Source organism: Pyxicephalus adspersus, chromosome 3 (assembly GCF_032062135.1).
Source record: "Pyxicephalus adspersus chromosome 3, UCB_Pads_2.0, whole genome shotgun sequence".
Taxonomy (NCBI): Eukaryota; Metazoa; Chordata; class Amphibia; order Anura; family Pyxicephalidae; genus Pyxicephalus; species Pyxicephalus adspersus.
The window spans coordinates 153,035,994-153,063,966 of record NC_092860.1 but is presented as its reverse complement, the minus strand read 5'-3'; the positions used below and the strand labels follow the sequence as shown (position 1 = coordinate 153,063,966).

The window sequence follows — 27,973 nt, the reverse complement described above, 5'->3', positions numbered from 1 at the left end:
CTAAGCCCCTTAGGGAGAATTTATTTTCTGCAACCTGATTTCTTCCTGCTGTTAAGTTCAGGTTTAAAAATTATAATATAACATTTTGGAAAAAAAATACAGCCTAATATTACAGCACTGGAAGCTAAAATGGCGAATACCTCCACAGCCACCATGTATTTCCCTCTGGTGCTCAGATAGGCCGGGATCATGGCAATCCACACACTGCAGAACACCAGCATGCTGAAGGTGATGTACTTGGCCTCATTAAAACTGTCCGGTAATGTCCTCACCATGAAAGCCAGAACAAAACTCACAGCTGCCAGAAACCCCATATAACCCAACACGGAGTAGAACCCGATAACTGAGCCTTCATTACACTGAATGATGATCTTCCCAGGATAGGAGTCCATGTCATACTCTTGGTAGGGAGGAGAAACCAAAAGCCAAATTATACAGATCAGAACCTGGATAGAGGAGCAGATTATGACAACAGAATTAGAAATCTTCTCTCCCACCCATTTCTGCCAGTAACTGCCAGGTTTGGAGGCTTTGAAGGCAATGCAGACTGTGATAGTTTTGGCCAGAACAGAAGAGATGGCGATGGAGAAGAAGATTCCAAATGATATTTGTCTCAGCATGCAGGTTATATCGACAGGACGACCGAGGAACAAGAAGACACTGAAGAAGCTCAGCAAAATGGAGGTCAGGAAGATGAAGCTGACATTCTGGTTATTGGATCTCACAATTGGAGTTTGCCGGTAATAAACAAAGATTTTTAAAATAAATATTGTAATGGTTGACAATACAAATGTTAAAAATGAAAAAAATAAAACCATCACATCATTTTCATAGGACAGAAATTCATATTCTCTGGAAACACATTTATCTTTCTTTTCATTGGGCCACTCATCATCAGAACATTTAGAGCAGCTTTCACTATCTGCAATTAAAAAAAAAAAACTTTTGGAAGGTATAAATATATATCATGGGAGCTTGAGGACCGGGCTGAAGTGGCACTAAACATATTCAAGATATCTCTCAGTACAAGTCTAATAGAAATGAACTATGGGTTGACAATCGAAAATCCGGCCATCAATAATCCGTTTACTTCAGTTTCTCGGTTCAGATCGCATATTCAATACAGGGACTGCACTACATTGTTTGGCCACTAATGTTTTGGCGCTGTTCTACAGAAACACTTGTTTGCTAAACTAAATGCACGCTGAGACGTCCCTGCTGCCTGCTCTCTGGAACTGTGCCAGATGTCTGTGGTGCTGCACGAGGAAGGCCGCTCTTTGTGTGACGTAAGTATAAAAAAAAAAATCCAGGATTTTCTAAAATTCGGCACTCCTCAGGTCCCAAGGTTGCCGGATTTTTGATAGTCAACCTCTATAAAGTCATGCTACAATGGCACCGGATGCCTACCAAGATTGCTTGGTGCTTCCCAGGCTCCTCTAACCTCTGTTTTACAGGATTCGGGCGAGTAGGCAACATGGAGCACATCTGGTGGTCATGCCCAGTAGCGCAGGAATACTTGAAGAAAATCTTCCAGCTGATATTAAATATACTAATAACTTTTTTATCCCCCTGCTTGAAATGAGCCCTCATACTCAAAGTTGACATGGCTTTATCGAAATACCCTAAAAAGTTGTGTACCTATATGCTGTTAGCAGCCAGAACCATTTTGGCAAAAGCCTGAAAATCTACAAATATCTTTCTTTCCAGGATATCGACGAAACTGAACTGGATAATGGTGAACCACAAGCTCACTTGCATTTTCAAGGACACTCCCTCTGCTTTCAAGCTAACATGAAATTGATGGATTGACTATTTTTCATCAACACAATACTCACTCTTACTGGACTCTCACCCCCCACCCTCATCTATTGTTGTCCTCTTCTCCTTCCTCATCCTACCTTTTATGCACCTTTTACAAGTACTGCAATTTAAAGCCTTATAATATCCCCTGTGACCTGTTTCACTGTTTATGGTGTCTGTTACTCGGTTTATGCAAACAAAATGTAATGATCTTGTTCCCCCTTCCTCATTATATTGATTTAAAAAAAATCATGACAAAACTTAACTTGCTGCCAAGACTTGTGTCTTCTGCTTTACCCATTAGTTATTTATTAAGATTCCAAACCTGAATTTATCAAGAATGTGTTGTGTTCAACTTCTCTCATGTCTATCCTGGCTTTGAGAAGTTACAAACTGCTACTCAGCTGGTAACTACTGAGTGTCTGTTCTCTGCTATTAGAGCTGGCTCTGGTCCCTACTGGAGATTAACATTTTCAAGAGTCTGACTCTTCTGTAGGTCAAAATTTTGTGCAACTTGATGCTGAAGGTTCATCGTCCATGCTGTTTGACTGAGGCATTCATATTCTTACTTTTTTAACCTTCGGGCTGTCTTTTGTGCTTATAATGAGCTAATTAATGGTCTACTTATCTGCATTATTGTCAAAGGCATCCTTATCAACCAAGAACTTATCTTCCCTGCTGTTAGACTAAAGCTGCGTACACACGGCAAATTTTTCTCGCCCGATAATCGGTATCGGCCAATTATCGGGCGAAAATCTGCCCGTGCAGTCTTTTCTCGTTGGAAAGGATCGTGAAAGATCCTTTCCAACGAGAAAAATTGCAGGTGTGTACGCAGCTTTAGGTGAGAGTCCTCCTATTCCACTATCTGACTGTCCATGTTTCATACTGCCTGATCTATCTGCATGCTCATCTACTTTCCTGACTTTTTTAACTTTGGCTTTGGGTTCCATACTGCCTGATCTCCTTGTGGCTAGCTGAGGATCCACCTTATAACGATAATATGTGAATTGGCCATTTTTGGAGTCTTCTACTTCCCTCATTCCATGGGTTCTGTCCTAATTCTAACATTTTTGTAACCTTTTTGTCTAAACTTTTCATACCTTGGATACACTCTGATGTCATTAGAGAAACAACAATTTAATTTTTTATTCTCTTTCTGTTTGGAGAAGATATTTTTATTCCAGGTCAAAGACTCAAAGAAAAGTTGAGAATGACATTCCATACGTTTTCACATCAAGCAGTTCCAGTTTACATGTTTCAGTAATGTTTTATTTTGAAAAAAACAAATACCTAATAAATATGGATCCATTATTTTTTTAACCCCCCCATTCTCATTCCTACCTGTGATGTTAGACACCTCCCCCTCGGAACACGGAACACAGCTATAGCAGCAGACATGAAAACTATCACCGGGAGCTTTTCTGTACCCAGGGGGACATCTGTCGTTGCATCGGGATTCTGGTTTCTTGCACATACAATGAAATATAAATCAGCGGACACATTTTTAAAAGAAATTAATTTCAAAATTCTGAATATTTTTCTAAAAATGTTACATTCTTACTTCACTATATTACTGCATTTATTTATTTGGTATAGTTTTATAAACAGCTCCCTATGAGGCACTTTTTAAGAGTGCAAATAATTGGAGTTCATCACCAGACAAATACCTCCTTCCCAGAACCTACATTTACAGTCGGGTTCTTTGCATAGTCACTCAGATGCTCATACTATTTTTTATTAGCACAAAACCTTCAAAAGCATCAAAAAGCAGTATATCTACTGCTGAAATTATCCTATGCTTTTTGACACGTCTAGGAAGATATTTAGCATTACTCACATAACTTGAAGTTTTAACATTTGGGTGATAGGTGTATGTAGTATCTGAAATTAAGGTTATCCAGTGTGGGTATGTATAAGTGGGTATGTATATACACACACACATATATATATATATATATATGGAAAAAAGCAGATCTGAATATAAATGGAGGGACAACTTTTACCTAAAAAAACACCTGGAAAACATAAGTATAAACCAAGATCACAAAATGGCCTGGATCTTACCCAATCCTATAGAGGTTTAAGCACATGAAAATAAATGCACCATACACACTATTATATTATTTTTTAATCGATTTTTTTTTAAGTTTATTATTAAAATAATTAAATTTATTAACTATTGGACATATTTTGGGGAGTTATGCCTACAAATTATAGCTTACAATGTAAAATACATTTCAATGCAAAAAAATTGTACTGCTTTTTGCATGGTAATTTGGACAGAATTAGACGGCTAGGGGGGTTACACTTTAGTGCAAAAAAGATTTATAAAACATGCACAATCAACTAATACAAACATTTTGAATCATACAAACAGATGAATCTTGTGGAAAGACATCAACATAAATTGGCAACATAGTGGGTAACGACCAAGAGGGGCAAATAGCATTGAAACTTGAATCATACAAACAGATGAATCTTGTGGAAAGACATCAACATAAATTGGCAACATAGTGGGTAACGACCAAGAGGGGCAAATAGCATTGAAACATTCAGTAAAGTCCATGACTTCTGACCATGTTCACCTCAACAACAGTAAAATAAAAAGGGGGATGGCTTAGTTGGAATTATTGACCAGTTTTGTACACGTCGGAGTAAAAAAAATTTATCCAGGAACCCCAGGTTTCAGTAAAATTATCTGTTCTGTATAGGGTGATAGATCTAGTTTCTTCCATTAGATACATCTCTTGAACCTTGAGAAGCCATTGTTTAACTGATGGGGGGGGACAGAGGATTGGCAGAACTGGCAGAAGATTTCAAACTGAAATCTCAAGACTGTTAATCTTAGATTTCTTTTTTATAGTCCTAATCAGTGGTTCAAGTGTGAGGATAAACAATAGGGGGGATAAGGGGCATGTCACCTGTCGGGTGCTGTTGCGAATATGCAGAACTTCTGAGAGAATGTCATTCACTTTTACTTTCGCTGTGGGATTGAAGTACAGGCATTGAAACCAATTTGTCATGTAGGATTGGAAATCTAGAAATTTGAGTCTCAAATATATAGTTCCAGACTACCCTGTCAAAGGCCGTTTTGATGTCTGTTGACAACAGCAGGCCCCCTCTATGTAACTTCACTTCCTTATGGATAAGATTAAGAGCTTTGATAATTTTATCTCGGGCCTCATGGCCCGGTATGAATCCTACCTGTCCCAGTCCTAATAAATTTGCCACGAAGAAAGTATGCGGTTTGCTAGCATCTTGGCCATCAGTTTTATGTCTAAATTAAGGAAGGAAATTGGTCTGTAATTAGAAGAGAACTTAGGGTTCCTGCCCGGCTTTGGAATGACTGTAATATGTACATGTGTTAGAGGTTGGGATTGTTGAGATTTAGAATTAAGCCTATTAAGTGCATTTAGCAGCTGCGAGGCCAACAAATTGAAGAACGATTTGTAGTACTGGGTAGGGAACTGATCTGAGCCTGGGGTTTGCCCAGGTTGCATTTGGGAGAGAGTTAATCATAATTCACTTTCTGTGAATAGTTTCTCCAATTGTTTAGCAATTTTAGAGTTTAGTGTACGCGTACCACTACCACTTATACTATACAAGTATATTCTAATAAAATAAAATTCTCCTAGCCTTACTCACCATGATTTGTTTCTGTCTGGCCTCGGGTAATTGGAGTAAAAGTTTTATTTTCTGTAAACTACGATAGGCTATGGAGGACTTGCCATTTGAAGTGTCTAGTGAAGGATTTAGAGTGATGTTGAAGTCTCCTTCTAAAATAATAGAGCTTTTTGGCAAACTCCTTCAGCAATGAGATAAGTAATAGGTTTGTAAGAATGACGCCTGGCTGGTGTTTTAAAAGTATACATTTGCTATTGTCAAAGTTTTGCCTTGTAAATTACAGCACGAAAACATAAATCTTTCATTGGAGTGAACTAATATTTTCAAAAGTATGAAGCCAAGATGCTTACTCACAAGTGTGGTGACCTCTTTTGTTTTGGACATAGGATCCGTGGGAAGGTAAGCCTGTGTGAAGTAAGAGTTAGTGCCCCTGATTCATCAAGCAGAATCGGATTATCGCTCGCGCATTCGTATTCGCGATCCGAAATCGTACGCCATCGCGCTATTCAGCAACTGAAAAAGCTCGCGGCCGGAGCCGCGCTTATCCGACAGCTTTACACTGGCGAGCTTGCATTAACCACCTAAGCGTTACACTGAGGTCTAGATTTCTGTACCAAAAGTGATCCACTGTTTTTTATAAAATTTTTTTTTAAATTGTAGACCTGTAACTTACAGAAATATGTCATTGTGAAGGCAGGAATCCGGCTGGCAGTGAGGCGAGTGTACGCGCACACTCGAGTCCGGACCGCGGTAAACCGCGATCGATGGCAGCGCTTACTTTCACGCTTCCAGCGAGCGCGGATTTTATTGATGAATCAGGGGCAGTAAGTTTAGGTATCTGCGTACTATATCTGCCCTAGGTTTTTAAGGTCTCTCAAATGGAGAGATCTTTTTTCTGGGATGTTGAGGCCCTTCACATTGTGAGAAAGTATTATGGTATCACTTGCTGAGAGATGATTTTACTTAGAGTAGGTCATGGTTCCTAGCTTCTATTTGTTGGGTTTCTCCTTGAACTGTTGCCCCAAAGGGTAGGGAAAAATACAAATGTACCTGGATCATTGGGTAGAGATGTCCCAAACGATTCCCGGGAATGTTGGAGTGTGGGAGTAAATACTCTCACAATCCCAGAAGCGGGAAAGTGGCTCTGTGTATACCAGTGAACTCAATATAGTTACATATAAGAAAGTAAACTCTGCACTAAGCACAGGATCTCTTATAATATAAACAGAGTAAAGGCTCATGTGGGACCTATTATACAGGTAACCACCTAGCTGCTATTGGGACTGTAAAGACCAAATATGTAAAAACAAAGTGAACACCTGCAGGTAATTGTAAAACCCTGAGGAACTAGGAAATGTACCGGTTACATGTGAATTCAAGTATAAATGCATAACCACAAGAGGGCACATATCATATAATTCAGAAATCGTATTGTCTGCTATGTCTGTATCCACCCTCCCAACAACAAAAGTTGGGCGAACAAGGTATACATCCAGACAATTAGCATTTGGCATTAGTAATAACTTTCATGGATCATGTGGTACATTTCTCAATTTAGCGCAAAAAGCATGGCCCATTCGGTACAACTAATCTACGGCTATTAGGTAAGTATGAGAATAGTAAATTGCTTCTGAAAGTTAAGTGCAAATAGCATGGCACATTAGATACTGCCAATCCAAGGCCATCAGGTAAGTGTTCAAAAACCAGGATATGGAAGCCGCATCCAAATCCCTTTCAGGGTCATTAGAGCCTCTGCTTTGATTAGGTGATAGACTGGTAGGAAGTGATGAGGAGAATTCTGAGAGGTTATCCAAAGCAAGAAAGAGAACAAAGTCCGCTTACCATTCTGGGACCTCTATCAATAGGAGTTGCAATGCAGAACCAAAAGGGGCTAGGTCATCTGGTGTGCGGAGGGAGTACTGTCGGCCTTTCCAAGCCACTTGCAGTGCAAACTGAAAACTGATTGCTTTTTTCCTACGCAATATCAAAAGAGAACACAGTGCATGCCTATGCTTCAGGGTAATAGGAGACACATCTTGTAAAAGCTTTAAATCTGCACGTGATATCTTAAAGTCGATTTCTTCCTTGAGCGGGAAAAGTTGCAGGCAACATATGAAGTCACGTGGCGGCGAGTTAGCTGGCCCCTTCTGGCGTAATGCTCTACGTACATGTACAAAGTCAATTGGGGGGTCATGTCGATGCTCCAAGATGAAATCAAGGGGGCTCACCTCTGCTTCCAATCAGTCAGGAAGCACAGTCTTGGGGAGACCCCTGATCCTGATATTATGTCCTCTGCTCCTATTGTCTAAGCTCTCCACCTGTCTTTTCATCATAATCAGATGCATGTTGTGGGATTCAGCAATCGATTCAAGGTGGGATATAGCCTTGTCTCTTATCCCCCCTGCCTTCACAGCTTCTTTTAGGCACAAGGGAGAAAGGGAGCTGATGTTGGTTTTTAAATCAGCCATGAAAGTGTGCTGTGAAAGTGTGCTTATTATCAGCAGCAGCTGCAGTTAAGTCATATACAGTCAATGATTTTTCTGATCCCATGGACTGCCTACATGCATTGCTTGCAAAGGAGTCATTGGAGTCCTTCTCTCTCTCTCCGGGCACCATCTTGGGAGAAGAAGGCTCTTCAGCATGCGAACGAGCGGATTTGAAGATATCAGGTAACTGGCACAACTGGGAACTCAAGTCTGACTGGGGGAGTCATGCTGTGGGTGTCCCCTTGGTGCTCCAGCTCATTCTGGTGCTGAGTGGGTCTGTTAGCCGTGCTGAAATCCCGTGTCTGTGCAGAGTTGTATCATCAAGCAGCCATACTTCTCGTGTGCCAAGCCATGCCCCCAAGATGAATATTTTTAGTTGTTAATAATCATATTTTCCTGACACACCTTGTATCTCATGTCTTGATTGACCACAGGGGTCTTGTTTATGTTTGTTCTGATTCGTTAAATACATTGTATCACGTGGTCCACATGCTTTGATTTGTGTATATAATCCTGCCCTTGTGCCAATAAACTTTGAGAGCTTGAATCCATCACCAGTGTGAGGTGTCTTACCCTCCCAGGACTGCAGACAGGGCCTAGCACCATAAAGGGTACTAGTCCGGGACCAGGCAACAGAAATTACTGCTAACAGAGTACCAGTATGCTGGAATTTTAATAATCTTAAACTAAACCCCAGTGTAAATTCAACGGATTGCTTTTAAAACACATTTTCAAACCAGCCTATTCATTGAGTTAGTATTAGGGAATATCCACATTCTTCTTTCCATGATCACCCCCTTTTTCATGGGATTTGCAGTGTAAAAGTTGGTGACCATAGACTTACGAATTTTAGTTCATACCAGCTTGATTTGGTTGCTGTAAAACATAATTTGTGATCTGCGTGTAAAAAATGAATTAAAACAGCAACACTAAACAGGTGGAGCTGGAACGCACAATGCACCTGATTTATTAAAGATCTGCAAGACTGGGGAAGATAGACTATCATGGGAAAACATGGATGATCTATTAAACCTAAGATGAATCTGGTCAAAAAAGTAAGCAAGATCCCTCCTGCTACCTCTTACACATCCTCCTATAGACAAGCAACTACAATGTAATGAGAACCAACAAAACCAACATAAACAAAGAAAAGAAAAAAAAAAGGCACACATAGCAGTTGGAAAAAAAAGATACCCAATAATAAACCGTGCTGTGACATTTAGCCAACCAAAGCTGGTAGAGACATCCACTGCACCCAGAAAGGAATAGCAAATGTTCTAGACCCAAGAAAGGAGGGTGGCTGGTTCATGAAGGAAGTCAACGCCTAGAGATTTGTTATCAGGATAATTGAAGTACCAAACTTTTGTGACTTGTAGTCCCTAATCCACAGAGTCAAGGACTTAAGGTCTCACCCAAAAATCACATGATTCCCATTTCTGCAAATTGATTCAGATTCCTCTATGATAATCTATCTACTCCAGTCTTGGAAAGCTTTAATAAATCATGGATGGTGTTTGCATGGCATATATTTATGTTGTGCGTGTTTATTTTGTGTTGTGCACGGTGTGTCCCTGTGTTTTGGTGTAGTGTAGTGTGTATGTGTAAAATGTGTACAATATATATATATATATTTTTTTGCAGTGTAATGTATAAAATGATTTCTTACCGAACCTCCAATCCAGTGGATATTTTTTCTCAAATCAAACTTGTCCAGATTAAAACTGTCACTAAAAATGGCCAATGGGTAAAATGTAATTTTATTAAATTCTATGTTGTTCAAGAATACCCAGCTTGCTAAAGTAAGCACAGATGGCACTTCTCCTTTTTCATTAAATTGAAACATGTTTCCTGTTTTCTGAATGTAATAACTGTTTTGGACATACTTGTGAAGCTTCCACTGAAAGATATAAAGATGTCTCACAAAGGGATATTTACAAACAATATCATATGTGAATTCAGTACCATTCACCCAAAAGTTGCTGATTTTTCATCAATTAATTATTAATTCTCTTGAGTACCAGGGGATCCTTTAGTACCTTCAATATTGGTCCTATAAAAACGTGCAATCACGCAGGGCCTTATTGCAGAAAGGAACAGGTGGTATCCCCTCTGCAGTAAAACATACTCACCTGCCCGATTGCTTTCTTAGCTGTCAAAATCACATCTTTCCCTGCGCCTGTTGGGAGTAAATAGACCCCAGAACAGGCTGTTTTGTTATCCCTGCTGGGCAATGAAGTTGTCTGAGTATCTAAACAAGAAAGAGAAGAAGCAAGAAAATGGTGGTGCCTATGAAAGGACAGAGATGGGTGAATATACACAGGATGACATGGAAAGTATGTTCCATTGAAATGTGTTTACAATTCCTTATACATGGGTTTCTTTTTTTTTTGTGAGATGGTGATTTTTATGTTAATGTAATCATACAGAAAGTTGATTTTAAATTATGTACTTAGAAGACACCTTAGAAAGATTACTGATGGGGAACAAACAAAGAGCCGTACTCATCTAAGACCCTAAGCAAACATGATCATGCTTTATGAGAATTTGTAAGGGTGAGAAACAGATTGTCCGCCTGCAGGGTGCTGGTGTATGTTCCTTTCAATATTTGAATTCCTGAAATATCTAAAAGTTGATGAATGTGTTTGGCTAATGAGTCAATGCATATTGCAAATAGAAGGGGAGAGAGTGGACATCCTGGCGAATGCCATTTTTAATCGATATTATCAGTATTGTTGCATAGGGGAATTTCTTTGCCGCCTAGGGAATGGAGTATAGAGCCCTGACCCTTGTCATAAAGGGCCCCTCAGTGTTTATACCCTGCAGGGTTTTTAGCATGATAGGACAGAAAAGATTTTCAAAGACATTTTTTGGCATCCAAGCTAGGGATAAGTGCCCCTTGTTCCTTCTTATTAATGGTGTCCTATAAATCAATAGAGCTCCTAGTGTCTTAAAATTACTTAAAAACTCACATGCTTAAAAATTTTAGAAGGTAGGTGTGGGCCCAAATGGTTATCCAAGATCCGGGTTCGAATTGAGTGGAGCTATTAGTCTATAACTACCTGGATCACTTGGATTTTTGCCAGGTTATAGACTGAGATGTAAGACTGGAGCGTAGTGGATGGGATCTCTGCCCCTTCCAGGAAACTATTTAAAAGAGAGGACAAGTGAAGAACTAGGATAGCTTGCTAGGTTTTATAATATAGGTAAGTCAAGCAATCAGGGAGATTTATTTCATGGCTGGAGCTTCTTCAGCTGAGATAAAGCAGTTAAGCTACTGTATTACAGATGTTTTCAGAGCAGGGACCAAATGCAGAGATGTCTGTGTAACTGTTTTTGGTAACAAATGATTCACCCATCACCCATTCTCAGCATGCCATGGGTGTCATGTACAGCCTCCCAGGTAGCTGCAGCTGCTTTATCTTGGACTATCTGGGCTAGTAAAGCATCAACTTTATTTCCCTCATCATAATGTATTGCTCTTTTCCACCCTATAAAGATCTATTTTTTTTTTTAATTCAATGTAAACTATTTAGACTTTGCAAAGGGAAGAGACTGACTATTTCTATTAATGCCTGCTCCAGTTTCTTTAACTGCCTTGCTAGCTAATACCTTTGAGCTATTTTATCTTTTTAAGGGGAATGGATTTGTTGATGCAGTGTCCCTAAGAACTCTGACCACCCAAAGGGAATATTTTAGATACAGAATGAACATTTTCCTTCATGTACCGTTCAAGTTCCACTTGCAATGCCATTTAAACAGGGGAGTACTTGAGAAGGTATTCATTAAGCTTCCAATGACATCTTCTCAAAAGTATTGAGCCAAGTTAAAGTTCAATAAAGACTGGGGTGTGCTCTGACCAAGTAATAGGGCCTATCCAAGATACTAACATAATCCTAAGTGTTGAGAAATTTTTGATTCTGGTACGAGTCTGGTGTAGAATATGTCCTTTCATGAGAGTGCTGTGTACACCAAATATGATATAGAGAATATTTATGCATGCATGAACAGAAACAAGAGAGAATGTGAGATGTAGGGGACAGACATATATTTGTGGTGACAGAGATTCAATTCACAGAGGCTGTATGTGGCAAATTAAAGCTCTAAGATAGGGTCTCGCCCAAAAATCACATGATTCCCATTTCTGCAAATTGATTGGGTCTTAGGCTTACCTCTCAGGGGCCATGTGGTAATCTACATAGGCAGAGCCATCCTGTTTCTGATTACTTTCCATAATGCGGCTTTTTCATCAAAGACAAGGGAATAGGCAGCAACGTTGTCACAATAAAGCAGAACTAAAGATGCACTTTTAAAAATGTTGGATCGGATAGGGCATTATTGCAGAAAGAAAAAGGCAATGCCTTTGCTGCAATAAGGATTCTTATCTGCCTGATCACTCTGGGGAACTTTCAAAGGAATACCCAGCAATCCCAGCTTCCCTTGCACTTGCTGGGAATGAATGAACGTTTGCACACTTGACCTTTTGAGTTATGTTATCCCCACCTGGCCATTCACAATGACCAAAGATTGCATCCAGAGAGAGAAGAAGGAAGAAGAGGATGTGCGTGTCCAGCAATTTCCAGTTTAACAACCAGTGTTCCCAGTGTACTCTCCTCAGACATGTTTGTCAATTTTGATCTGCTGGTTCTCTGATACTGTTTGAGGTTTAGACACTTGTTTTCACTTAATTCCATTGTGTATATATTCGCCTCTTAAAATGCAGCCTATGTTACCACCCCTTTATTTCACTTAATAAAAATGTTTTTGACAAGTGTCAAATTTACCATGACGCATCATAGCAGAGAATAAAACATCCTCTCTACACCCAAACATTACCATTTTAATGAAAGGACTCATGGATGAAACAGTTAGTTGTAATAATAACACCAAAAAAACTTACCATCCTTCCTAATCCAAGTTTTTCAGGGTTACTTTCCATAATGGACATACTTTGCAAAGCATTGGCTAAAACAAATACTGCTGTGAACACATAGGATTGTAAATGTTCATTCATGCCAGAAATGTGTGACCAAATATGATGTAGCTTTGAGCAGTTCCTTCCAGAAAATCGATGAATGCTCTGAAAAATTAGATTTTTCAAAATGTTTGGTGAACGACAATGAAATATAGAAATCCATATGTCCTCCAATATCGGGTCTTCTGGATTGGTGTACAGACTGACCCCATTGATAAAAGACTGCAGATATGGGATACTATTTGGGGGGCTTATAAATATTAGGCTACAGTTGATAATTGGCAGAAAAAATGATATATCGTTGTATTTTAAGGAAGTCCATGATTCATGGAGGATTAGGGTAATATTTTTTTTTTCATGATGCATCTTTTGAAGAAAATTACCATAGTCTATTGAAAAATGCCCACACATAATTGCAATATTAGCTTTTGACTTCTTCAGAAATGCCAATGCCTTAGCAGAATCCTTTTTTCCAAATTTTAAAACATGCTCAATGCACATCTGATGCCGGGACATCATCTTCCTCAGTTCTTGTAGCTCTACATGACCACTGTCATCACCTGGTATCACCATTACAACCCAGTTCCATCCAAAATGTAGCAAACATTTTATGATGGCATCATAACGGAACCAATCATCCTGCGACATCCGGTACAAAGTTGGATACAATTTTCTATCGCTCAGTAGGATGTCTGTAACTCGATGATTGATCTGTAAAATAATGACTGAATGAATTGGAAAAATTCACTAAAAACTAAATTACTAATAAGAAAAAACAGATCAAAAATGCAATATTTATATTTTTGTTGCTGACTCCATGATGGAAAAAAAAAATAGCCTACCACTTCTTAGTAATTTTGCAGTTAAGTCTTGAAGTTAAGTTGTTTTTGTGTTTTTTGCTATATTTTGCAAATAATTGAGTTGTGTCAAAACTAGTTATATCCTCCTTATCAGTAGGTTAATATTTGCTCCATCCTTATCTTGAGGCTTCCTATCTTGAAACATTTTGCTCAGCAAAGTTGTTCATTAGGTTTCTTGTTATTGGCTAACTACTAAGTGCCTTTCACCCTGCTGTTGGACTATATAAACTGCGATGTGATATTAAAGTTTTGAGAAGTGATATACCTGCATGCTTGAGCTGCGTGTGTGTTATTTATTGATCCCAGAGTGTTGAAAACAAAAGTCACAAGAGAGAGGGAAACTGATCTGGGATCAGCAGAAATCACCTTAACACCAGCCTACGTCCGGTGTGAGGGGAAAGCTAAAGGAACTCCTATATTAGGTAAAAATGAAGATATAATGCACAAACTGCCTTTAAATAAACCCAAAAAGCCATTTTGATTAACACTCCCAAATAATAAATCACTTTCACACCATCAATAACTTTCCTAAAATTTGAAAATGTATGCAACAAAAAAAATGTGCTATCAATATTTCCTGCAAATTGGATCTGAAGCCAAAAACTGGAAATCCTGGGCAGCACGGCATCTGGTCTATGGGATAATACTGTTTAGTTTAGTCCCCAGGAAACTAATCACTGCTTTCATCCCACATGCAACGGAGGACATCATGATATGGGCAACTACTTAGTATATATTCATTTTTTTAACAACTGCTGAGGCTGCATGAGGGATCCATTTTATTACAGGCTGTTCAATTTACAAAAAGTATTAATTATATTTTTTATTTTAGGTCTCAAAAATGTATTCTGTTTTGAATAGAGATTAGAGAGAATTGAGTAGAGAATGGCTCTGGCAATTACATTTTTTGAAGAACCCATATCATAAAGATATTAAAGGTACCAAATCTTGTTGACACCTCCAGAGGGATTAGAACAATGAGAAAATATAAAAACTTACTAGGTTATGAAACTTAAGTTTCATACATTAACATCCAAGATTTGTAATGCAGTAATATTAAAAATAGGGACCACATCCTTCAGCATGGTGAACATATTCACATTCACATTTTCTACAGGCTAACCCAACAAAATGCCCAACAGACTCTAGCAAACTGTGCCGCACAAGACTAGTAACTGATGGGTCAAGATGCAGAAATATAATAAAAGGCTTTATGAAACAAGTTTCAGAACACATGCACCAACACATGAAATATGAATGGACTCAAAGTGACCATAGCACCATCTAAAATTTTATAGATTCAGAAGATATTAACCTAAAAAACACATTGAATATAATTCTCACATTTTTTCATACAAACAGACCAAATGAAATGATGGGGATAGTCAATTGATACTATTAACAATAGGAAAACACATGTCTACAACTTATCTCACAGCCTAAATATACATACACCCCTATGCCAACTCCATCAGTGCCTGTGGTTGCTTCATCACCTTTACAGCTCCCATTATTCCAAATGATCCCAATAATCACTGGTATTTATTTCTTAATGGTTTTATACCTTATTGAATTTGCATGTTTCTAGTTATTTTTAATACATCAATCAAACTTTAAAATACATTTTCCTTAATGCTATGTGGACATTCCACGTACATCAAAACTGACTTAGCATTTTTATTAAACAGGGTGTATTTATCTAAATGTGCAAATATTGGTAAAAACTTCCAAACCTTCTAATAACCTCTTTCCAATACCATTTGTCTCATTTGAAGACATCGTGCACTCATGTGCACTCATCAGATAATATTGAGATATACGATGCAATATAGTGATTACTTACCAGTGTATACGGATAAAGATTAACTAACTGGGCCAGTACTTGAGTTGTATGGAACTTTGAGTCACCAATAAAAGCAGCCACTTCTCTGTATTCTCTGCAGGAATAATTAGGAGCTTCCATCATTTCTCCAGACAATACCTGCAGGGCATATTTCAAGGTTCCCTTTGGATCTCCACAAGTACCAAATATATGATAACCCAGAGTAATATTGGGCAGAAGTTCTGGGTCTTTATTAATCTCATGGACAGCAGAAATTAAAGCCAAGATACTTTTATATTCATCAATATTAATCCTGTAGAAAAAAACAAAAATGTTTAATAAAATGGACAATTTTTTTTCAGCAAAGCTGGGCTCCATACCTTAAATTCCCTATGTGGTTTTCTCCTTTACCAAAAGTAATTAAATTTTCCTTCACACTGTAACTTTCACAAAACAAGCATTAGCAGTGTTACCAGTTATGTTAAAGCCACCACATTTCTTGTCTGATGGACTGGATTATTCAGCATAACCCCCCGTGTTGGCCAGGATCTCTATTTTCAGCCATTTGCAGTCTGTCTTGTCAGTCATCCATTCTCAGTTTTATGTTTTGGTGTTACCTATGGTGGTCTGTTTGTCAATACAGCATGACCAGACATGTGGTGATATATATAGGGGAGGCAGGACTGTGTGCTGAGAATTCTCCTGTCCATGGTCAAGTTTGATATTTTACTACCATGGTATCTACTCATACAAACTTTTGCTAAACTTAATGTTACAAAGTAGTTCAACGAATCATTATATTGAGACCCGTGAGGTTGTACCTCCCGTGCTAACAATGCACAGACACCACACAAAGCAACTGAGGTTTGTAATTTATGTACTATCAACAGTAACCTGGGAGAAATGATAACAAAGGTCAGGTAAAATTGTTTGGGAATAACTAAGCATGTGGGGAGGAGGGCAGGTACGGAGCAAGTTTTATGCTTTGTTTTTTTTTTTTTGTTTATGTTTGCCCAGAGTTTATTGCTAAAACAGGAGAGTCCATTGTTTAGAACTATATATACAATACAAGAATAGTTGAAATTCCAAGCACAATACAAAAATTTATTTTAAAACCACAAAGTTCATTGATGTTGATTGAATGTAAGCACATAAATCAATAGATGGATATTGCCCCCTAAGCTGCAGAATAGTTTATTAGGTTTATTACAATTTTCAAAAAACTGTTATAGTTCTCCTAGTGGGCCAGATTTTTTAAAGGTCTTCAATGCTGGAGATGATACACTTTCATCAGTGAAGCTGGGTGATCCAGCAAATTTCGAATGGATCTGGTTCAGGATTCAATACATTTGGTAGCAAATAGCAAATGACTTGAATAAATCCATTCCAGGTTTGCTGGATCACCCAGCTTTACTGATGAAAGTATAACCTCTCCAGCCTTCGAGAGCTTTAAAAAATCAGGCCCATTGCGTCTGGAGCTTGGTAGATTCAATGTGTTTCAAAGCTACTAATTCTGCTTTATCAAGAAAAACAAGTACAAAAACATGTGCACTTGTACTATGATGGCTCCTAGCTACTTGGCTGGCTGTTGCAACGTGGAGGGCTGGTCAAACAAACTGGCCCTCTCCACATGGGACGCCACTCGCTGCCTGCAAGCAGCTAGGACTCTTCTTTTTGCCGCTGATCCAAAGTTTGGATCCATGAAACTTGATTTTGAAATTCTGGTCTAAGATACTGCTTAGTTATGCTCCTATTGTACAGTATAACTAATTCATCATGTGTTCAACTCACTGGAACGGGTTTATGGAGGTTAATGGAGAGGTCCATTTAGGATGATTATGACATTATAGATGTCTGTGATAATCCATATGCAAGAATTGATTTTAGAAATTATTATATGATGGTGTCCACTAAAAAATCGTAGAATGTTTCGTTTTGATGGTTAATAAATTTAGGCATTTATAACAAGATTGGACATATATTGATCTTGGAAAATTCAGTGGACATGTAATGATGACACAGGGGAAGTCTCAAGAATGAAGAGGTATAACATAATACAGGGTCAAGGTAAATACAAGGATAAGTGAACTTAAGTCTTTGCTAGATAATCTATTGTAAATATTTTACAAAAAATACTATTAAATGCTTTGCTCCAGGGAAACTTTTAGACATTCCCTGACTATATTTAGTACTTACCTTTATGTATATTTATACATAGGATTATAGCCAGTATTTTTTTACATAACCGGATTTACATACATTAGCCTAAAGAAGTAAGACCACAGAGAAGTTTAATTTTTCACGGCCTTTATTGTTGGTTTACAAACAAAATTCTCAATTGTTATCCCTGTTATTAACCACAGCAATGATAACTTAACAGCCTTGTCACACTTAATGTTTATGACAACCTAAACCAATAAGTTTATCTAGTCTGTGTCTCAAGCTCCATGACACACTTTATCCTCCCTGGCGGTATGATTATTTTAGTACTTTTAAATGTCAAATAAGTACATAAAATACATAAAAATACTTCCTATTTTAAATTTCCCACCGGTCCCGCCCTCCAGCGCACACCACTTGCATGTACTCACGTTACATGCCTGTCCCGGCATCTGCATTCCATGGCCTCACATCCCCAATGTTCACAGGCCAGGGGACACAGATTCCAGGTATTGCTAAGGGACACAGTTGCCGGACTGGCATCGCCTGGAGATACCGCGAGCTTGTGGGGACCAGGTATGTTCTCAATTCTACCCCGAGAGTGGCTTGGGGTTATCACTATTTGTAATGAATTGTAAACCCTGAACAACACATTTAGGATTACGGCCAGGGGGGTTTAATCCTCCTACAGTCTAAGTTACATATTTTTAGCCTGAGACATGGGTAGGGTAAGGCTCTTCATTGTTCCTATAGTGTGTTTCTTTTTGTCCTTTACATATATATAGGCAACTTGAATTCTGAGTGTTGTGAGGCACAAGGACCCCAACCTCTGTATTTCCATACCTGATAAATAGTATGGGTAAAAGAAGAACACCAGGAAGTGTGCAAGAGCATGTAAACCTATTGGTTTTATATGTAAACTCTGTATGTTAATGGCATGATTTTGTATCCTATAATAGATAACTATGAAGAAATTATGAATATATGATATGGGACAAAAATCTAGAGGGCCTGTATATAGGCTATAAAATATATGTGGCTTATATGAAAAACTGATACTGCTATGCTTACTTGACAGTGAATGAAAACATAATGTGGTGTTATTGCTGCTGATGGACCAAATAGATAGGCAACCTATTGCTGACATGCAAGAAAAGATAAGGGTTGACACCTTTTCAGTGTCAAAAGGTCGACCACAGGGCACTATCAACCCATTTGCGAATAAAAATGTTATTGGACCTTTCTGCTTGACAGCATTGGCCTTCCCTTAGGGAAATGACTCTGTATTCCTCTAAATATTAATGTATCTTCCTGTTTCAATCAGAACTTCTATGCTTTACTTGGTAAGCATTTGATTTTCTCTGTGCACAATATATCTGCTTCTGATCTGAACCTACTACCCTGTTTCCCCTATAATAAGGCACTGTCTTATATTTTTTGAAATGCCAAAATATGCCCTAGGTCCTATTTTCAGGGGGATGTCTTATTTTTCCAGTTAGGGCAGGGATCAGCAGCTTGCTTGTCCTTCCTGGTGCAGAGTCGTGGGGGCGGGCTTGTTGTTACTTTCAGTTTCGCTCTGCACTGCAACCAGCATCGAGGAGTCACACAGTGTCAGGTATCGGAGGATGTCTTATTAGCAGGGGGTGCCTTATTTTAATTATTTGAGCAAAAATTGGGGGGTGGCTTTTTTGATGGGGATGCCTTATCATCGGGGAAACACGGTATATCATCTCTGATGGTCCGTATGAAGACCCCCTAAATTAACTGAACAGATAAGATTTGAAATCTTGACATACAGAACTAATGAGTTCACCTGCTCTGCCAGCAAAAAATGTTACATCCAGCACATTTACCGCTTTTTGGTGGACATTTTATATGATTCTGATTTTTTAAGTGTTTTGTTATTTCTAAGAACTATCTCTCCTTAATAAATTTCTAAAAAAAATTAGTATCTAATGTATTCCTTAACCTCCCTAGCGGTCTAATTCCGTCCAAATTTCAATGCAAAAAGCAGTACAATTTTTTGCATGGAAATGTATTTTTCATTATTTCATCGAGGAGGAAGGATGTGTCCCCAGGACCTGCGGGGACCAGCAGGACACCGGGGGACACCGAAAGAGCAAGGTAAGCGGGCTTTTTTTTAGTTACAAGCGACCCCAAGTCATACTCGGGATTACCGCTTTTTGCAGGTAAAATACACCCCGAATCATACTCAGGATTACCGCTTGGGGGGTTAAACTTCTCAAGGGGGTAATTGTTTTATTTTTGCTATAGATAATGTTTAACAATTATATAATAGTTGTTATTGCTTCTCCACCAAAGCCAAGCAAAAGTACTCATGTGAAAGCTCTACAATAGCTCTACTACCTTTAAGAGGTAATTTCCCCTGCCCCGTATGATATTTCTTTATCCTAGTGATTGGCCCACCTACCACCCAGTGCCCACCTAAGGGAGGGAAGGGATACAATTATATTCTTCTCTATATCTGGAACTTGGCAAATTACTTCACACTGAAATGCAAAAGTGGCATTTGAGGTGTACATTTGGTATGTATAGAGATGTAGGCAAAGAAAGGAGGTATTGAGGCGGAGGTAGCCTACAAAGTACATTTTATCAGCTAATAAAGCATTTATTACTTAATTAATAGAGACTCTTTTTCAGGTACAATAAAGATTGTTACTTCAGATTCTGATTCTTTTGTAGTTCAATACTTTTTATGAAGCATGCTTTTTTCTGGTATTTAGTTCAGGTCTGTAAATGATAATATAACATTTTGGGAAAAATATACAGCCTAATATTCCAACACTGGAGGCCAATATGGCAAATACCTCCACAGCCACCATGTATTTCCCTCTGGTGCTCAGATATGCCGGGATCATGGCAATCCACACACTGCAGAACACCAGCATGCTGAAGGTGATGTACTTGGCCTCATTAAAACTGTCCGGTAATGTCCTCACCATGAAAGCGAGAACAAAACTCACAGCTGCCAGAAATCCCATATAACCCAACATAGAGTAGAAGCCCATAACTGAGCCTTCATTACACTGAATGATGATCTTCCCAGGATAGGAGTCCATGTCATACTCTTGGTAGGGAGGAGACACTGACATCCAAATAACACAAATCAGAACCTGGACAGAAGAACAGGTTAAAACCAAAGCATTGGATACTTTATCTGTGCCCCTTTTTTTCAAGGAACTGCTGATTTTGGTTGCTTTGAATTCAATGAAAAGTATGGTAGTCTTGGCCAGAACTGAAGAAACAAATATGGTGAAGATGATAGCATATGAAATTTGTCTCAGCTTGCAGGTTATATTTACAGGACGTTCGAAGAACAAAAACGCACAGAGGAAGCTCAGCAAGATGGAGGTCAGGAGGATGAAGCTAACAGTCCGGTTATTGGCTTTCACTATTGGAGTGTCCCAATGATAAATAAGGTTTTTTAACACAAATAATGTAATGGCTGAGAATATAGAAGTTGCCAGTGAAAAACATAAAACCATCCAATCATTTTCATAGGACAGAAATTCATATAGTTTGGAAACACATTTCACTTTCTTCTCATTGGGCCACTCTTCATCCGGACACCTGAAGCAGCTTTTACTATCTGGAGTAATAAATAAAGAGTAAACCCATGTCTTTACTTACCCCACTTATGCCAAAAGATAGAAAACTTGACATTTTTAAGCAAATGTATTTAAAATAACATCTGTTAAAAGACAACTATATCCATTAAAATATCATGGTTTTAAATAAGGTTGGCCTTGGTTGTGGTGTATGTGGCCTTATATATTTTATATGTTAACTCAGATGCAGTAGAACTGCAGACTTTCAGCTTTAGTTCAGTGGGTTGAACAAAAGGATTGCCTAGAAATGTGAGGAACTAAAGCTTTTTTAACACAATCATTTCAGGGGCTCAAAAGTAATTGGACAAATTAAAAAGCTGAAAATAAAATGTTAATTTCTAATACTTGGTTGAAAACCCTTTCCTGGCAATGACAGCCTGTAGTCTTGAACTCATGGACATCACCAGATGCCGGGTTTCCTCCTTTTTAATGCTCTGTCAGGCCTTTACTGCAGCGGCTTTCAGTTGCTGTGTGTTTGTGGGCCTTTCTGTCCAAAGTTTAGTCTTCAACAAGTGAAATGCATGCTCAATTGTGTTCAGATCAGGTGACTGACTTGGCCATTCAAAAATATTCCACTTCTTTGTTTTAATAAACTCCTGGGTTGCTTTTGCTGTATGTTTTAGGTCATTGTCCATCTGTATTATGAAACGTCTCCCAATCAATGTCACTGCATTTAGCTGGATTTGAGCAGACAGTATGTCTCTGAACACCTCAGAATTCATTCGGCTGCTTCTGTGTCACATCATGGATAAACACTAGTGTCCCAGTGCCATGGCAGCCATGCACCCCAAGCCATCACACTGCTCCATGTTTTACAGATAATGTGCTATGCTTTGCATCATCAGCTGTTCCACACCTCCTCCATACTTACATACTTGCCATCATTCTGGTAAAGGTTGATCTTGGTGTATTCTGTCCATAGTTCTCATCTGTATTTCCAGAACTGTGTTGGCTTTTTTTGGATTTTTTGAGCCAATCTAGCCTTTTTAAGTCCAATCTCGCCTTTCTATCCTTAAGGCTTATGAGTGTCTTGTACCTTGCAGTGCACCCTCTGTATTTACTTTCATGCAGTCTTCTCTTTATGGTAGCCTTGGGTATCGATACGCCTACTTCATGGAAAGTGTTGTTCACTTGGTTGGTTGTTTTTTGGAGTTGCTGAGTTCACCAGTGCTTTGTTTCTTTCCCATGATAAACCAAACTGTAGATTTTGCCACTCCTAATATTGTAGCAATTTCTCGGATGGAGAAAATGCTACAATATTAGAAGGGCCCCCCCCCCAAATCAACTCCAGGCCTTTTATCCGCTTAATTGATAATGACATAAAGAAGGAATTGCCCACATCAGCCCATGAAATAGTCTTTGAGTCAATTGTCCTATTACTTTTGAGCCCCTGAAATGAAGTGATTGTCTAAAAAAAAGTCTTTAGTTCCTCACATTTTTATGCAATCTTTTTATTGAACCCACTGAAATAAAGCTGAAAGTCTGCAGTTCAGCTGTATCTGAATTGTTTCATTTAAAATTAATTGTGGTAATGTACAGAACCAAAATTAGAAAAAAAAAGTTGCCTCTGTCCAAATATTTATGGACCTCACTGTATTTATATATGTAAGATAGTATATCATCTTTTTCTGCTCTCCATTAGTTCGGGGTTAGGAGGCAAAATTGGAGTTATTTTTTATCTTTGTAGAGTCTTCTTGCATTGGTTGTTGGGGGTAGACTTAAGCTGCAGATTAGAATGAAGGTAAAATCAACAGCACTATAGTCTCTGGAATAGACTGAAAACAATATTTGCAACTATCACTGCCTAAATTATTTAAATTATTAGGAATTTGGCTATTTTTCTCTTAGTTTTTCGTAAGGGTGACACCCAGGTAAATGTATGGGTCATGAGTGAAGGATGGACCCCAGTTATTGCTATTGGGATGACTGTTCAGAATGTTACAGGGGTCTCCTTGTGATCATGTGATGGGAATTTATTTCATGCACAAAGACTCATGTATTCTTTAAAATAAATGTCTATTAGTTACCAGACTTTTCTAACACCTTTGTTCTTATTCCTACCTGTTACATTGGATACCTCTCCTTTGGGACATGGAAGGCAACTATAGCAGCAGACATGGAAACTTTCAGAAGGCACTCTTCGGTACCCGGGAGGACATCTGTCATTACACCGTGATTCTGGCATCTTGAACATATAGTAAAAACTGAATGAGCTGTTATGCATTAAAAATAAAATAGGAATTAATAAATAATGAGAAAAGTAATATATTTTCTGTTGCATTGCTTTATTTTGTGTCTATATTCACCTGTATTCCACAAAATAACACACCTCCTTGGGGGACCATACTCTGGTATGGTATAACCATCCGCTGGTTCTGGTAGTGCTCCCCTGCAAACTGTCCTGTGGCATCCGGCACGTGTCTGCCCCGCCGAGCTCTCATTCACACACCTACACAGCACAGGCAGGAGGAGCTCCTGTTGCTGTGATTTTGCATCAGCTCCCTAGCATTTGGCATTCTTCCTTGGTCCTCTTCTATCGGGTACTTGCTTATTGTTTACCTTACGAAAACTGCCCTTTGTTGGAGGCACTTAGCAGCAAAGAGCCTGGTAGTCTCAAGGATTACAGGCCCATCTGCACTTGCGGGGTGCTCTGGTAAACACTAGGTCCTGCATAGTATCCACATCTCGGATGATCCTCTGTTACCTAGTACCTAGGTTAGTGCCTAGGTTACCTAGAGTATATAAAAGACTCCCGACTATCTGAACACCAATTCTCTCCTTGAACCTCTCGAGTCTGGCTTTCGAGCAGCCCATTCCACTAAAACAGCTCTTACTAAAGTGGCCAAAGTCTCAAGGCAACTTTTCCCTTCTCCTTGATCTTTCCTCTGCTTTTGACACTGTTCATCACCACTTCAATCCAAATTATGCGCTCCATTGGAATCAGTGACACTGCTTTCTTTGGGTTTGCTTCGTACCTCTCTGACCGCTCCTTTCAAGTTTCTCTCAATGTTAATTCCTCCTCTCCCACTCTCTTCTTTGTTGGTGTTCTCCAAGAGTCAGTCCTTGGACCTGTTTTCTTTTCTCTGTACACCTCCCCGCTCGGTAGTCTCATACCCACCTTTGGTTTACAGTACCATCTGTATGGTGATGGCACTCAAATCTATCTGCCCCCTTTACTTGTCTCTCTCAGTTCTGCATAAGGTTTCCTGTTGGCGTCTCATCGTGGATGGCTTTCTGAAACTCAACCTGGATCAAACAGAACTCATCATCATCCCCCCTCAAATTCTAAATCTCCCCCTGACATATATCTAACTGTTAACAACACTGTTATTCGTCCCTTCACTCAGGCACGTTGTCTTGGTGTCACCTTTGATTCTGCCCTCTCAATTACCCTTTCATATTCAGAACATTTCCAAGTCCTGTCACCTTCACCTGCCCAACATTTCCAAAATCCCCCCTACCTGTCCTCAGAGGCCATCAAACTCCTTGTACACGCTCCTATTATCTCTCGTCTGAACTACTGTAACATCCTCTTCTCTGGTTTTCCACTAACCCGACTCTCTCCTCTACAATCTATTATGAATGCTGCAGCCAGACCCATCCTTCCTACCATTCCTCCTCTCCTGCCTCTGTTTGTAGTTCTCTTCATTTCACCTTGGCTTCTATTTCACCTTAGATTCAAATTTAGGCTTTTGTGCTTTTACTTCAATTCCCTACACAGCTTTTCTTCCACTTACCTTTTGACCTGCTAGAAAAAGTACTCCCTATCGCTCTCTTCACTCCTCTAATGACCTGCAAATGACTTTCTCACTTATAACTTTGTCACCCTCACGGCTGCAAGACTTTTCTAGAGCTGCCCCAAATCTCTTGAATGGTCTTTCTCATCCTAATCAGCTTGCTCCTACTTTCTGCTCATTTAATGGAGCACTTAAAACCCATCTTTTCAAACTTGTCTACCCCTCTTCTTCTGTCTTCTAAAGCCCTCACTTCTTCCCACCACTCCATATTTCCCCTTCTATTGTGTGATACTTCCCACACCTCCTAGATTGTAAGCTCTTCGGTGCAGGGTCCTCCCCTCCGGTGTCACTGTCTGTATCTGTCTGTCATTTGCAACCCCTTTTTAATGTACAGTGCAGTGCAATATGTTAGCACTAAATAAAACCTTTGTATTATTATTATTATTATTATTATTATTAATAATAATAATAATAATAATAATACCTGCCAGAAGAAAGGTCCTAACAGATTCCCTGAGATGAACTTCAAACAGATTGGTTAAAGTGTTTAATGTTGGCCTTCTCGATATGAAATCAGTAAGAAGGGCAACAATTTTCCTTATTCCAAAACCCAATATGAATTTCCAATTGTCAGAATCCTTTACCCTATCTCTTCTACAAATGGAAATAAATTGAATATAAAAATATATTTAATGATGAAAATAATTTTAACAGGGAAATAATTATGCTTGTTTTAGCCACAAACTGCCATTACAATCCACCAATAAGCTTTCATGTAAAGTATGTGTCACAAACTTAACCTGATGTAGCTTCTTCCATTTGATCCATCACTCTTTATCTACTGCATTGTTATCAGTCCTTACCCACCCATTATACTTGCAGTTGCTTTTGTTGGTCCACTTTTTTTGGAAAAATATATATATATATATACAGCATACATGCCATCTAGAACATATCCCACTCACCATTACAGAATACATATTTTCTGTAAACAGATTCACTTACCAAGTTCAAACTATACCAATTGATGTTGTTCTCTGAATTATCTGTGTCTCCATTCCTACTACCACTTAACATGGCAACTGGATGACTTAAGACCATGTCATATTCTTCATTTTTCTTAAAGACCCATTTTACTAAAAGTACCCTGGATGGCACTTCAGCTCTTTCATTGAATTGAAATATTTCTCCAGTTGGACCGATGTAATGACCTTTTTTGACATACCCGTGAAGCTTGGGCTGAAAGATGGTAAGACATTAGTCACTATAAAAACTATGAGAGATTGCAAGCTTTTTAGATTGATTTCCTAGATTCTGCACATACATACATACACACATATAGTGGAGTGTTCATTCATAGCAAATGCTCCTATCCCTCTATTATTGGCTCTCCATTAATGTGAACCATTCCATGTGGTGACTATACATTTTTCTTTTTTATGCTTTACAAATGTATGACAAACTAGCTTTATTCTCACACAATATATTTTTGCAACCATCCTGTCTGCTTTGAACTGGAATTCCCATAAACAATGAATGAAACAAACAAGAATATAAATAATATAGCACTGAATTTTAAAATCCTAATGATATCATAACAAACTTACTATTTGTTTTGATCTAAAATATTCAGATGTATTTTCCATTATGTGCATGCTGTGCAAAGCATTAGCTATAACATATACCGCTGTGAATACATAGGAATATATTGATTCCTGCATACCAGTCGCTTTTGACCAAAACTGATGTATGTTTGTGCAATTCAATCCAAAAAATTGATGTAGGCTTTGAAAAATATCATTTTTTAATTTGTTTGCTGTAAGACAATGCATATTGGTAATCCAGATATCCTCCAATACTGGATCATCTGGATTGGTATACAGACTGACCCCAGTGATATAGGACATCAGACCTGGAGGGACCTTCGGAATCCTTGTAAACATTAAGCTGCAGTTGAATGCTGGCCATAACTCTGAACTGGCATATTTCAGTTGAGTCCATGATTCATGGACAATCAAGGTGATATTTTTCTTAACAATGCGTAGCTTACGAAGAAATTCAAGATAACGTGTTGAAAAATGGCCACATAAAATTACAATATTAGCTGTTGAGTTCTTGAAAATTGCCAAAGCTTTATCAATACGCTTCTTTTTCAAACTAATAACATGCTCAATGCAGATCTCTTGATGCTTCATCATCCTACTCAATTCTTCTAACTCCACGTCACCATTGACATCACCGCGTGTCACCAATACAACCCAGTTCCATCCAAAATGTAGAAAACATTTTATGATGGCTTCATAACGGAACTGATCATCTTGTGACATTCGGTATAGAGTTGGATACTTTTTTTTATCACTAAAGAGAATGTCTGTGACTTGATGGCTAATCTATAAAAAAACTAAACAGATCATTTCTGGAACAGAATATACAATATCCCTGGGACCTTTGCCACATTTTTGCTATGTAGCAGATGGTTCAGTGGATAATAAAATGTTCACTGCGCCCTTCCATTAGATGGTGCAGGAGGCCAAAATCATCCATCTATCCATGAATATGCAGAGGATACATATTCATCAGTGAACCTGGATGATCAAAAAACCCTGAAATAGATCTGGTCTAGAATTGCAAACATTTGCTAACAAATAGCAAATTACTTTAATAAATCCATTCCAGGTTTGCTGGTTTATCCAGGTTCATCGTTCAAAGTGTATCCTCTCTAGCCTTGGACAGCAATAAACTAGGCTCTATGTGTATTATTGATGTTAAAATTACACTCGTAATAGGGTATTTTGAAAATTCAGCTTTGTATATACAGCACATAAAATTGTTTGTGTCAATCATGGTTCTACAAACGTTAAGTGCAGAGTCATCTGGAAGATT

The 27,973-nt window shown here is 38.6% G+C and overlaps 2 protein-coding genes across 2 annotated transcripts; both read right to left on the bottom strand.

Moving 5' to 3' along the window:
- Positions 1-20: 20 nt before the first annotated feature.
- LOC140327545 (vomeronasal type-2 receptor 26-like) lies at positions 21-17,266 on the bottom strand. Its single transcript, XM_072406934.1, has 4 exons — positions 17,142-17,266; positions 15,586-15,877; positions 3,142-3,265; positions 21-922 (listed from the first exon to the last, which is right to left on the bottom strand). Exons 1-4 carry the CDS (start codon positions 17,264-17,266, stop codon positions 21-23), a joined length of 1,443 nt encoding a protein of 480 aa, XP_072263035.1.
- Positions 17,267-20,438: 3,172 nt separating this feature from the next.
- LOC140327544 (vomeronasal type-2 receptor 26-like) lies at positions 20,439-27,417 on the bottom strand. Its single transcript, XM_072406933.1, has 4 exons — positions 26,950-27,417; positions 26,096-26,329; positions 23,415-23,538; positions 20,439-21,334 (listed from the first exon to the last, which is right to left on the bottom strand). Exons 1-4 carry the CDS (start codon positions 27,415-27,417, stop codon positions 20,439-20,441), a joined length of 1,722 nt encoding a protein of 573 aa, XP_072263034.1.
- Positions 27,418-27,973: the final 556 nt, after the last annotated feature.

Bases quoted from the DNA above. Each gene is read 5' to 3' on its own strand.
- LOC140327545 (XM_072406934.1), bottom strand. From the start codon at position 17,266: ATGGATCCAAACTTTGGATCAGCGGCAAAAAGAAGAGTCCTAGCTGCT. The intron at 15,878-17,141 runs GTAGCTAGGAGC...TTTTTTCTACAG, and splicing joins ACGTTGCAACAGCCAGCCAA to GATTAATATTGATGAATATA. The intron at 923-3,141 runs GTAGGAATGAGA...TTTTAATTGCAG, and splicing joins GGAGGTGTCTAACATCACAG to ATAGTGAAAGCTGCTCTAAA.
- LOC140327544 (XM_072406933.1), bottom strand. From the start codon at position 27,417: ATGTCACAAGATGATCAGTTCCGTTATGAAGCCATCATAAAATGTTTT. The intron at 26,330-26,949 runs GTATTGGAGGAT...ACCATCTTTCAG, and splicing joins ATACCAATCCAGATGATCCA to CCCAAGCTTCACGGGTATGT. The intron at 21,335-23,414 runs GTAGGAATAAGA...TTATTACTCCAG, and splicing joins AGAGGTATCCAATGTAACAG to ATAGTAAAAGCTGCTTCAGG.